The sequence below is a fragment of the Quercus robur genome, chromosome 2 (genome assembly GCF_932294415.1).
Source record: "Quercus robur chromosome 2, dhQueRobu3.1, whole genome shotgun sequence".
NCBI classification, from domain to species: Eukaryota; Viridiplantae; Streptophyta; class Magnoliopsida; order Fagales; family Fagaceae; genus Quercus; species Quercus robur.
The window spans coordinates 33,250,958-33,263,964 of record NC_065535.1 but is presented as its reverse complement, the minus strand read 5'-3'; the positions used below and the strand labels follow the sequence as shown (position 1 = coordinate 33,263,964).

The following is a 13,007-nucleotide window of genomic DNA, read 5'->3' as shown; positions in this document are numbered from 1 at the left end:
TGTAGATACTGAAATTACAGGTGGGGTTTTGCCATAGCGAATATCTTGATTTTCTTTTTTCTTTTTTTCCAAAAAAATTTTCATAATTTTTTTCACAATTATTAATATTCATGATGGATCTATATTATATTGATCACAATTTATTATTTCAATGAGTAAAACAAAAATGAAAATTTTCTGTCTTGAACATTTTCTTTTTTAGTTAATTGGAAATTTATTTTTACTCCTTTTATCCATAGTAATTTTTAGTCATATTTTCGGTGTGATAAATATTTTTAGTATTTATTATAAATTTATAATAATATTATTTACTAGTCTTATCGCATGCAATGTGTGCATGAGTCTGGTTAGGCTAGCTCAAAAAAACAAAACTCTTGTCTCATTTTTTATTAACTAAACAGATTTACATACGCTAATCCAAACTTCAAACTTTGTAGTAACGCACACAGTAAAATATTTTGATTGCTCAATAATAAATATTATATTATAATTCATTAGTATTTGCTTAATCGCTAGGTGTATACGGCATAATCGTCCGGGCCCAGTTGCACCACGTGTCGAAATATCCAAGACTCTATTATGTCATTTGTACACCGCTGCACTACTTGTGACTTTCTCCTCCTATCCTCATTCACCCGGATTTCAAAACACATCGTTGATTGTCCTCTCGCCACGTGTTCCCTCGGAGGATCCGTCATATCAAACCGCCGTTAGCCTCGGGCCTATAAAAATGTTACTACCATTCATATCTATTTTTTCCCTAGAAAAGAAAAAAATATATAGCAAAGCCTCCAGGTTCGGATCCGGAGCTATCAACGGCCCAGATTAAATCAATCATAACGTCTTTCCCTACTTTATAGAGCGAAGACACTGATAGAGAGAGAGAAATTTTCACAGAGAGAATTTTCGTGGCTTTGTACTTAATAGTTTCGTTCTCTTCAGTTTCGAGACGTTTCGAAACGAGAAAAAGTTAGGGTTTTCAAAAAGAAACGGTAGGGTTTGCGTGAGTGTGAGAGAGAGAGAGAGAGAAATAGCTATGGCGGAGGAGCATCGTCAACACCGTGAGGAGGAAGTGAAGGTGGAGGAGAAGGAGTCGCTGTTGGAGAAGATAGCGGGGACGATCCGTGGCCACGATGATTCGTCTTCGGATTCGGAGGACGAGAAGAAGAGGGAGAAGGAGAAGGAGAAAGAGAAAGAGAGAGAGAGAGAGAAAGAGAGAGAGAGAGAGCGAGAGAAGGAAAAGATGAATATTAGCTCGCCACCACAATCGTCATCGTCGATGCAGAACAAGATTTACAGGCTCTTTGGGAGGGAAAGGCCGGTTCACAAGGTTTTCGGTGGTGGCAAACGTAGGTTCCTTTCTCGAAATTGTGCTTGAATTTGAATCGTATCTGTTTGTATATTTTGTTGATTTAAATTTCGTTTCTGGTGAAGAAATTTGGATGAGAATGCTTCAAATGCGATCTGTTTTTTTTTTATATGTCATTTTCGATTTGGATTTGTTTGGTTGCTGAGAAAGTGCAGTGGTAGTAGTAGTGGAATCTCGGAACAGGTTAGGCTGTGAACGGTTATATCAGATCCCAATTCGTCTGTTTTAGACAGCCAAACTTGGAAGTATTCCTAAATCGGTGTTGGAAATTGCATAATTTTTCTTTTAGATCTTGCTTCGATCACTTTGGATCTAGATCTGGTTTTCTCTCGGATTAGAGCTTATGGATTTGATTAATCTATATTGTGAATAAGGTTCTTAAACTTTTTTGTGGGTTATTATATGAAATAATAATCAATGAAGCTTTAATAATTATGTTTTTTTTTTTTAATTTTTTTTTTATTCTCTTGTTTTAGGTTTAATATATGATTCTAACCGCTGTTATGTGAGTTAAGAATTAGTAATTTCATTTTGAGGCGTACCGATGTTTCTAATGGGTTTGTATTTGTGATAATTTTTATGCTGCAGCTGCTGATGTTTTCTTGTGGAGGAACAAGAAGATCTCAGCGGGAGTGCTGGGCGGTGCAACTGCTATGTGGGTTCTGTTTGAATTGCTTGAATACCACCTGTTAACTCTCGTTTGCCACATCTTGATTCTGTCTCTTGCAGTTCTGTTCTTGTGGTCCAACGCAGCCGCATTTATCAACAAGTGAGGCTGCTGTCTTTGCGCTCGTTTAATTATACCAATTTTTGCATTTTTTTTAGTCGGTTCTCATTTCTTCCATTTGTTCATTTAGGAGTCGTCCACACATTCCAGAATTCCATATCCCAGAGGAGCCTGTTCTTCAGGTTGCCACTGCATTGAGGATTGAGATCAACAATGCTTTTGCTTTTCTGCGGGATATAGCATCCGGAAGAGACCTAAAGAAGTTCCTCTCTGTATGTTCATTTCCAAATTTCATGTACTTATTGATAGTTTGCATTATTAATTATCTCTTGGACAACATGAGAGTTCCTTGTAGAATTGCACTTACATTTGTTTTGTTCAAGCATATGGTTCTTAAGTTCCATATATAGCAATCTTGGTTAGAATCATATTTTTGAGCTATTATTATATCTCATCAATGGTTTTTATTGACTTATTATATTTGAATGATGTGATAAATTAGGCAATTGCTGGCTTGTGGGTTTTGTCTATTGTGGGGAACTGGTGCAACTTCTTGACCTTGTTCTACATAGGTAATGGCTAATGAGTTGCCATATGCATGAATTAGTTTTATCTTGAAAGTATTAGCTCTTAACACATCATCTCTTGACTTTGTTGCAGCATTTGTTTTGCTACACACACTGCCAGTGCTCTATGAGAAATATGAAGACCAAGTGGACTCATTTGCTGAGAAGGCACATGCTGAGTTCAACAAGCAGTATGCAGTTTTTGATGCAAAGGTTTTGAGCAAGATTCCTAGAGGACCATTGAAGGATAAGAAGAGGGACTGAAATGGCAAATATTATTGCGTTCTCAATTAGCTGACAATATCTGGTTAGCTGTCCATGATTGGCAAGAACCCTGTTTTCTTCCTCTTTTTTCTATCGTCTTCAGGCTCACAACATGGATTATTATGGGTTTTTCTTTTTCTTTCTAGTACTTGTTTTTACTACATATATGGCTAATTTAAATGGATCTGTTTGCTTTTAGCGACCTGGTAATGTGTTACTTCTATATATTGCAGACTGATTAGTGCCATGTATATTTAGTTGTAATTCTACATTTTAATGTGTTGGTTTTGTTATTTATTTAAATGTGGGTTGCTTTGCATTGTTTCCAACGGTCCTAATTATGGTTATGATTAGGTAGTGTTAAGAGGGAACAATGTTATTGGATTCACTAAGATGAGATATGTTACTTGCACCCAATAGAGCTGTCTAACCTTTTTTTTTCCTTTAAAGTAATTCGAATTGGACTCCTCTCCGTTTCACTGCCGAGATTGTCTCTGTTTTCATTTGTTGTTTTTGTTGTTTTTGTTTTGGATGATTTATCAAAAGAGAAATGTAGTGTCAAAAATATTTTCATAACAAATCTTAAGCGGTGGGTTGTTATTGGTTTTTATAAGTGGACAAAAAAGTAATTTTAAGTATTGATTCAAATTAGAACTAATAATAACTTGCAATAATAAGTGATGTGAAAATGTTGTGGATGTAGCACTTATTTTTATGTAAATGATCGATTCATCCAAAAGAATGAATGATAAGTTAAGATGTACTTGTTTCAATTAAAATAACATTTTCATAGTTTAATAGTGTTTGTTTTGCACTAAAATATTTAGTCAAAAGAAAAATATTTTCTTTATTTTTTAGATACCAAACTATAAGTCTGGGCTTTATTGAATAGAATAAAAACAACAATTCAGTGAACATCAAACAAAAGCAAGGACACTGTCATCAGGTGGACAGTTCAACCAGACCTGAGCACTCCTAAAAGCTTTTGCTTTTTTTGCAATAGCATCAGCCACACAATTACAAACTCGACTAGTATGGGCAAATACACACGCCTTGAACACCAAAGCTTGACTGCGGATGTCTTCTATGACGATACCGTAAGATGAAAGACAATCTCCTTCAAAAATCACTCTTTGTACTCTAATTTCTGCAACAAATTCGACAGCTTTACGGCACGCTAGAGCTTCCATTTCAGCAACTAAGTGAGTCAGCGACATTGGGGAAGCTAATGCACCAACAAACTCGCCTCTCCAGTCTCGAACAATGACACCGATACCAGCCAAATGCGCCTCCCTGAACACTGCAGCATCGAAGTTGACTTTATGATAGTGTAAGTTAGGTTTGGTCCAATGTTGCAATGTAGGTGGGGGTGGAATGACTAGTTCAATCTGCTGGGTTGCTAGAAAATCTTGCAGCAAGTTTCCTGCCATTATAGAATCTGGTCCGTAGCTCTCACAGGTCTACCGAAGTGAATGGCGTTTCGTCGGTTCCACAACAGTGATGCTGCAATAGAAAACACCTCCATTCTATAGTCCTCTGTAACCTGCAAAAAAAGGGAGAGTAAGTCGCTAAAACTTTGGGGACGGGGGAGATTGGCTTGGTTAAAGCAATGGGATGAATTCCAAACGGTCTCCACTTCTCTGCATGACTAGATAGCATGCAACGGGTCCTCGGACACTGATCAGATGGTATGATTTTTCTCCGGAACAGATTACTCGTAATAGGAAGAGTGTTATTACACGCCCGCCAGATGAAATGCTTAAACTTGTTAGGAACCTGAAGCCCCCATACTGCCTTCCAAAACTGTTTCTAAGCAGACCGGTTTGAAGTTTCTGCTTGGCTGTCTTCCACCCCAGAGGCCAGGAGTTTATAAGCGCTACTTGCACTAAAAACACCTGAAGGAGTACAACCCAATGCAATTTTGTTTGGAGGACAACGACGACTTAGAGGAATACCCTATATGGAAGCTGCTTTTTGCGGCAAGAAGAGTTGATTAACACGGTCAGCTCTCCACACTCCTAACTTCGGATTAATCAAAGTTTGAACCTTTGTCTCAACTGCAACAGTGGGCAAAGGGGAGATAATGGAACTCCTGGGGCTACTCGGCAACCACCTATCCTCCTTAATCTGAACATTCTGCCCATTCCCTATACGCCACACCATCCCCTTCCGAATCACATCTCTTGCACTAAGGATACTCTTCCAAGCATATGACCCCGTGTTCGAATCTTTTGCCTCCAAAATTGAGCAAGTAGGGAAAAATCTTGCTTTAAATACCCAATGACAAAGGGAATTGGGATTATTTATCATCCTCCATACTTGCTTGGCCAACAACACATCATTGAATTTTTCTATCTCCTTAAACCCTATACCACCCATATCCTTATCTTGACAAAGTTTCTTCCAATGGACCTAATGAACCTTTCTACTACCATCCCCATATCCCCACCAAAACTTATGAGTTAGAACCTCCAAATCTTTTATCAAGCCTTTAGGGAGCTTGAAACAACTCATGGTATAAGTAGGGATGGCCTGGATCACTACCTTTATAAGAACTTCTCTTCTGGCTTGAGATAAGAGTTTTTCCTTCCAACCCTGTAACTTCTTCCAAACTCTTTCCCTGATGTAGACAAAACTTTGTTTCTTTGCCCGACCAATAAGAGCTAGCAACCCCAAGTATTTCTCATACTGACGAATAGCCGGAACCCCCAATAGAGCTTGGATCCGAAACTTCACTTGGGCTTGAGTATTTGAGCTGAAAAAAATATTGGTCTTCTCTCGATTAATTTTTTGCCTTGAACCCCTCTCATATACAGCCAATACATCCAATATTCTTTGACACTCAGCTTCCGTAGCAAGGCAAAAAAGCACGCTATCATCTGCAAAAAATAAATGGGAAACCTGAGGCCCATTTCTACAAATAGCCACACCTCTGATATCATCATTAGCTTCAGCTTTTTGGAGTAAACTCTGTAAACCCAAGGCACATAATAAGAATAAGTAGGGGGATAATGGATCACCTTGGCGTAAACCTCTTGAAGGTTTGATGCTATCCACAGGCTGGCCATTTAAAAGAACCGAATAGGAGACTGTTTTCATGCATGACATTATAATTCAGATAATTTTTTCATCAAGTCCCAAGTGATGCATAATTTTCTCCAAGAATTCCCATTCAACTCTGTCGTAGGCTATGGTCATATTAAGCTTGAGAGCCATATACCCCAAATTACCGGTTGTCTTTCTTTTGAGATAATGCAAAGTTTCAAAAGCTACTAGGATATTATCAGAAATGAGACGCCCTGACAAGAAAGCACTCTGAGAATCTGGAATAGTTTGGATTAAAAACTTCTTCAAACGGTTAGCAACCACTTTAGCAATAAGTTTATAAATAACATTACAAAGGCTTATAGGTCTAAAGTCAGCCACCTTTTTCGGATCTTTAATTTTAGGGATAAGAGCAATATATGTGGTATTTAGAGATTCGAGAATGATACCTAAATTCAAAGCATTAAGTACAACCTCCGTGACATCTTTACCCACAATATGCCAAAAAGATTTATAAAAAATAGGTGACATACCATCTGGGCCCGGTGTCGTGAGTGGGGCCATCTGTTTGAGAGCTTGAAACACCTCATCTGCATGAAAATCACTAGCAACTCCCACACTATCTTCTTCTGTGACAGTGTGAAGAATACCATCGAGAATTTCCTCAAAACCCGAAGGATTTGAGGAAGTAAAAATGCCCTCAAAATACCTCTCAACCACCTTACCCATTGCTGCCTCCTCTTCAATCCAAACCCCATTCTCATCTTCTAAAACTAACCAACGCAAATCTGTGTAAAATGTTTTACACTTGAAATATTGGTAAAACATTTTACCCTTGTTGCGCTCTCTTGGTCTCAATACCCTTGCTAGTTGCCTTTCTCTCACTCTCATGCTCTTTCAGTTTCCTCTCCACAACCTAGCCCACCACCAACCCTTTTCTCCAACAAACAGACTACCGAGCAACTCATCACTGGCCACCAATGCAATCGTTGATGCCACCCATCGCCAGCCTCACCTCCATCGTGATTAGCTCTACACATCTATTCTTAAGTTTGAACTTCTTGAGCTTCTTATCTTTTCTTTTTCTTTTCTTTTTTTCCTTTTATTTTCCACCCCCATGAGCTCTATCTCCACCTTCATTAGCTCACCCACTGGTTCTTTGATTAGGTTTTTCTTTTTGTTGTTTGGGTTTACTGATTTGGGTTTTTTTTTTTTTTTTTTTTTTTTTTTTTTTTTTTTTTTTTGTGTGTGTGTGTTGTGTGGGCTTTTCGATCTCAATTTTTAGGTTGGGTTTATGAATTTTTGTTGGGTGGCTGGGACATGATGGTAGCTAGGATTGTGGGTTGTGATGAGTGGTTGGCAAGCTGTTTCTTTTTTCCTTTTCTTTTCTTCTTTGTCTCCAATATGTGGATCTGAGTGGTTGGTGGAATGGTGGTGGGTGGGTTTGTTTTGATTTGGTTGTGGTTTGGGTGGTCGATGGAATGGTGGTGGGTTGGGTTTTGCCGATTTGGTGGTGGATGTTGGGATTTGCTGGGATATGAGATTTGGAAAAAAAAAAAATCATTTTACTGTGAAACAAACACTTGAAAATGGTTTCTTGTTATTTTCAGTTACACAATTGAACACTATAAAATGAAAAAGTTTTCAGGAAAACATTTTACATGCATTTGAATATATTTTAGTTCAAAACAAATAGAGCCTTAGATACATCCATAGTAAGGTAACAGAGAATAACTTGCAATAATTCGCAAATATCTAATGTAAGAGCATTCCTATTGGGATTGCCAAATGGGATATGTAGGGATGATTTAGCATTAAAGCCTAAAAACCACCCAACACCCCGACTTGTAAAAGCTTAGAATTGCAAAAAAATTTGCAATACTGCTACTACGATGGTATTGTAGCAGTATTGTAAAAAAAAAAAAATATATATATATATTTTTTTTTTCTCACCTATAAATATTTGCCACTTTCTCTCTCTCCAGAACATTCTCGGTCTCACATCTCTCTCACAGTGGTTCATTTTTTTTTGGCATGGTTATGGGTCCGGCATTATCTGGTGGTACGGCAGTGTGGTCCTAGCGGAGTGGGTTGAGATCGGCGTGGTGGTTGATGGAGTGGGTTGAGAGCGGCGTGGGTTTTGTTGAGTGGGTAGAGATCGGCATGGGTTTTGTCGAGTGGGTCGAGATCGGCGTGGGTTTTGTCGAGTTGGTCGTGGGTTATGGTGGTGGAGATTGGCATGGTTCATGGGTTTTGATCAAGCAGTGGAGATTGGGTGGGTCGTGGTAGAGGTAAGTGAGTTTTGATTGTGTGTGGGTTCTGATAGGGTGGATTTTGATGGGGTTTTGCTATGGATTTCTGATGGCGTAAATCCGATCGGTTGGACTTTGGTTGGATTTTAGATTCCGCATGGTTGGACTTCTTTGGATTTTGGATTTGGATTCGTTGGTTTGGGTTGGTTTGGTGGTGGTATGGTGGTGGTGACTGTGGTGGGTGGTTGAGAGAGAGAGAAGAGATTAGAGAGAGAAGTGAGAATATTTTTATATTATTTTTATTTTACTATATATTATTTTAATATGTTGTATTGTAAAATAAAAGTTGAGATGTTGGGTGTATTGTTAAATGGTATGGTATAATTGATAAAGTAGTTTTTTGGAATGGTAAAATAGGATAGGATGACATTTTCACCTGTGAATGCTCTAATAAAGAACACAAATGCAAGTGTAGTTCTAGATTCCATATTGCAAATATTAACAAGGGTTTCTTTAATTAGAGCATTCATAGCAGACTCAACAAAGAGCTTGTTTTGCTAAAATATAGCAGATTTTTTTCCTCTCTCTCTCTCTCTCTCTCTCTCTCTCTCTCTCTCTCTCTCTCTCTCTCTCTCTCTCTCTCTCTCTCTCTCTCTCTCTCTCTCTCTCTCTCTCTCTCTCTCTCTCTCTCTCTCTCTCTCTCTCTCTCTATTGCAACCAAATCAGTCAAAATTGTCTTAGGTTAATTGATTTCACCATTGATGATGGCCATCTAAGTGTGGGTTGGTTGATTAGGCAGTGTGTGGGGAGTATTCAAGTTGGTTGGGTCACGAACTGGGTGGAGGTGGTGGCTGGGTCGTGATTTGGCATCTAAGCATGTGTCATTGTCGTGGATTGTTGGGTAGCATTGGTGGTGCGTCGTCGTGGTGGTCACTGTTATGGGTTTATATGGGGTTTGTTTTTGTTGAATTGTGTTTGTTTGATTTGTGGTTAGGTTGATCTGTGTTTCTTTTGTTTTGGTTTGGTTTGGTTGTTGATGTTTAGGGCCGGCCCTAGGGCTAGGCCATGGCCTAAGGCCCTTAAATATGGGGGCAGTAAAGTTTTTTTTTTTTTTTTTTTTTTTTTTTTTTTTTTTTTTTAATTAAAGAAAAAATGTGAGTTAGGTATACATTTTTTTTCCAAGCCTAAAATAGTAGAGTTATGGTAGTATATTACAAGTTTTATTACATAAGTCCTATAAATTAATATGTCACTAATCACATGAAATAATTCAATACTCATTTATTCTTTTGTTGATGTGTCACCTTATTGCCACATCAATTTGTATGCTTTTGTAATAAAATTTATAGTAAGTTTAACATTTTCTCCCAATATATATATATATATATATATATGAATTAATAGAAATACAACCTAATCTCCATTAAGTGAATGAAAAATGCTAAAATTAATACAAATTTTACGACAAAAAACTTATAAACTGATATGACAGTAATATAATCGGTGTCACTTAAATAGTATAATAAATAAATGTTTGAATAAGTATTTTTTATACAAGATAGAATTTCTACTCCAGCCTAATCTAAGTGTATATGTGTGTGAAGCTCCCTCCTAGAGACTTAAACCCCGGCCCTTGCCCCCCTACACCCCACAAGCATTTATACTTGTAGAGTGACCAACTCACCAAGGGTGTGCAGTGGTATGCTAGTTTATAAAACCTATATAGTATTTTTGAATTGGTGATATGCTAGTTTATAAAACCTATATAGTAAGAATCATTAACTCACTTTAGGTGAATTAGTCATATTAATAAGTATGAATTAATAATAGATTTGAAATTAAAAAAATATATAATAAAAAAATAAATATTATTTTAAGTGATATTTAGATGTAAAAGACCTCTTTAAAATTTTCGCCTGGCCTCAAACTATCTTGGGCCGGCCTTGTTGATGTTGTGACTTGATTGTTTGATTTGGGTATGAGGCATGGCTGTGATGGGTTTTCATTTTAATTTACCAGAGCAGGGCTATGATGGTTTGAGAAGAAATGGGTCTAATGCGGAGAAATAGTTCTTTACATCTGGTATTGAAACGGGAAGAAGGTGGAAAAAAAGTATTAATTTGGAGAGAGAGAATAATATTTAAATAAAGTAGTGTTAGAGTATTAAGTTTAAGTTTAATGTGTAAGGTGTGAACAGTAGATTAAAGTGTCAAAAGTGGAGTTTTTATGTTCAAAATAGCTAAAAAAATTTATTGCTAATGCTCTTTCAATTACAAGTCATGTGCATTAAAAAATAGCTTAACACTAGTTCATTGGTCCATTTTAATTATTAATTATTTATGCTTATTTAAATGTTGGGGTTTGAAATTTAGGATGCATATTGTAAATATCCGTTTATGGTTAAGGGAAAAATGTATATACAATACTATATATGGAGTTAAATTTAGATACAATATCTTATATGGAGTTTGTTGTGTGTGTACCTTTGTATTAGAACCATTTCCTCTCTTCCTTATGTGTGTGTGTTTGTTTCTCAACAGAACAAAAAGACTAAATTACAAACTACACCACTAAACTTCGAGTGTGTTTGGATTTTACCTCTTGAAAATTAGGAATGTTTGGATTTTATACCTTGAAAATTGGAGTTGTTTGGATTTTATGTCCTGAAATTCTATTTCATTTGCATTAGTAGCCTCTTCATCCATATTTTCCGTTAAGTGCCACATAAATTGCCACACATATTTAGTTTTTCCAATAAAATGATGCCACATTATTTTTGTAGCCTAAAAAAATAATTAGAAATGACATGGCATAAAAAAAATGACGTGCCATCATTTTATTGGATAAACTAAACACGCGTGTCAAGTTTATGTGACATTTAACGGAAAATATGAACGGAGAGATTGCTAATGCAAACGGAATAGACTTTCAAGGAGTAAAATCTAAAATTTGAAACTTTAGTGTAAAATCTAAATATTCCCAAATTCTACAGGATAAAATCTAAATTTTGAAACTTTAAGGTGTAAAATTCGAATACCCCAAAACTTAGCAAATGGTGTGTGGTCTCTTTCTTTGTTTCTTTATTTTTACTTTTGTTTTTTGTTTCCCTTGGATGTGTTAGAAAACCCATAGGAAAACCCCAAAACCCTCACCTCTTTGGCTTCTCACTCTCTCATACTTCAAAATGTTTGAAGAAATCAAGGTTTCAAAAGGTCGAAGGGTGCTGGTTGCATGCATTGTGTCATCAACTAAAGGTTTGTTGCTTTGAGAGAGAGAGAGAGAGAGAGAGAGAGAGGACAATCTTATACAATGAACAAAAACCCCATGTTTTTAAACCAATCAAAACCAGATGAAGGAGGGATACAATTAACACTTTAAGAGCATCCGCATCAGACAATAGATAATAGAAAAAGGGTATGATTTTACACATTTTATCCAAAAAAACACCCACATCAGTCATTCTAAATCACTGTTCCTTTTCAAAATTGCTTAAGTAATTGTGCATATTTACACAGTTATTGTAGTTTTCTATTTTATTTTTTTATTATTTTTTCTCTCTTATCTCTCGTTTGATTATCTGTCCTCTCTCATCCAATCTCTCTTTTCCTCTACCCTCTTTCTCATCTTACCTTCTCTTAAATCCAACAACAAATCATCAAATTCTTCAAACGTAAATCAATCTAGATCCCAAATTTATCAAACACTCTCCTCAATATATATATATATATATATATCAAACCCAAATTGCAAAAGAAGAAGAAGAAAATGTAGAAATAATAGAAGAACAAGAAGGTGTCGAAGAAGAAGAAGTAGCAACAGCAGCAGTCAATGGAAAGTCCCAAAATCACCATCCATGTAGTGGAAAAATCTACCCAAAATCACCACCAAAATTGCAAACTCAAAATCACTGCCCATAATCAAACTCAAATAGAAAAAGAAAAAGAAGAATGAGAATGAGAAGGAGAAGATGAAGATGTCGAAGAAGAAAGAAGGAGAAGGAAAAGAAAAAAGAAGAAAGAGGAAAGAAGAAGAAGGTGGAAAATAAAGAGATAGAGAGTGTCAGAGATACTTTGGAGAGTTTGGTAAGGTGGTGAGACTGATGTGAAATAATAAAAGGTGAGAATGTATTATTTAAATAAAGGAAAAAATGCAAAAATGGCCCTCTAACTTTCACATTTTTTTCATTTCAGTCCTCTAACTTTCAGTTTTGTTAATTCAGTCCTCTAACTTTCAATTTTTGTCAATTCAAGGCTCCGTTACAAATCTGTTACTACTGCTAAAACGACGTCGTTTTGCATGTTGTTGTTGTTGTTGTTGTTTTTTTTTTTTTTTTTTTTTTTTTAATTCCGAATTAAAAGAAAAATCTGGAAAAAAAAAGAATAATAAAAAAAAAAACATTAAGGAGAACGACGTCGTCGATCCCCTTCCCTGAATCAAAACTATGTTCATTAAGCTGCAAAAATATACCTGCAAAGTGGCTGGGAAAGAAGCGGAGGACAGGCGAGGAGGAGCTATGTTCAATCAAGGCAGAGCAGTGAGGTGGTTAACATGGCAAGCAAGGGCAGTGAGCAGGGGCAGCGAGGTTCCTCGCCGTTGGTGAACTCAGTCGCTCTCTCTCTCTCTCTCTCTCAAATCGGCTCACTCTCTCTCTCTCTCTCTCGGACTCAAAGCTAGAGATTTGATTCTTGAATCTTTTTTTTTTTTTTTTTTTTTTTTTTTTGATTCAGGGAAGGGGAACAACGTCGTTGTTCCCCTTAATGATTTCTTTTTTTTCCCAAATTTTT

The 13,007-nt window shown here is 36.6% G+C and overlaps 2 protein-coding genes across 2 annotated transcripts; one reads left to right on the top strand and one right to left on the bottom strand.

Annotated features, from left to right (window-relative positions):
- The first annotated feature begins 761 nt into the window (after window positions 1-761).
- On the top strand, window positions 762-3,250 carry LOC126713415 (reticulon-like protein B1). Its single transcript, XM_050413168.1, has 5 exons — window positions 762-1,349; window positions 1,958-2,138; window positions 2,227-2,368; window positions 2,599-2,668; window positions 2,757-3,250. Exons 1-5 carry the CDS (start codon window positions 1,037-1,039, stop codon window positions 2,924-2,926), a joined length of 876 nt encoding a protein of 291 aa, XP_050269125.1. The 5' UTR covers window positions 762-1,036; the 3' UTR covers window positions 2,927-3,250.
- Window positions 3,251-3,843: 593 nt separating this feature from the next.
- On the bottom strand, window positions 3,844-4,356 carry LOC126697843 (uncharacterized). The gene has a single exon (XM_050394974.1). It carries the CDS (start codon window positions 4,354-4,356, stop codon window positions 3,844-3,846), a length of 513 nt encoding a protein of 170 aa, XP_050250931.1.
- Between the last annotated feature and the right edge of the window lie 8,651 nt (window positions 4,357-13,007).

Bases quoted from the DNA above. Each gene is read 5' to 3' on its own strand.
- LOC126713415 (XM_050413168.1), top strand. From the start codon at position 1,037: ATGGCGGAGGAGCATCGTCAACACCGTGAGGAGGAAGTGAAGGTGGAG. The intron at 2,139-2,226 runs GTGAGGCTGCTG...TTGTTCATTTAG, and splicing joins GCAGCCGCATTTATCAACAA to GAGTCGTCCACACATTCCAG. The intron at 2,669-2,756 runs GTAATGGCTAAT...ACTTTGTTGCAG, and splicing joins CTTGACCTTGTTCTACATAG to CATTTGTTTTGCTACACACA.
- LOC126697843 (XM_050394974.1), bottom strand. From the start codon at position 4,356: ATGGCAGGAAACTTGCTGCAAGATTTTCTAGCAACCCAGCAGATTGAA.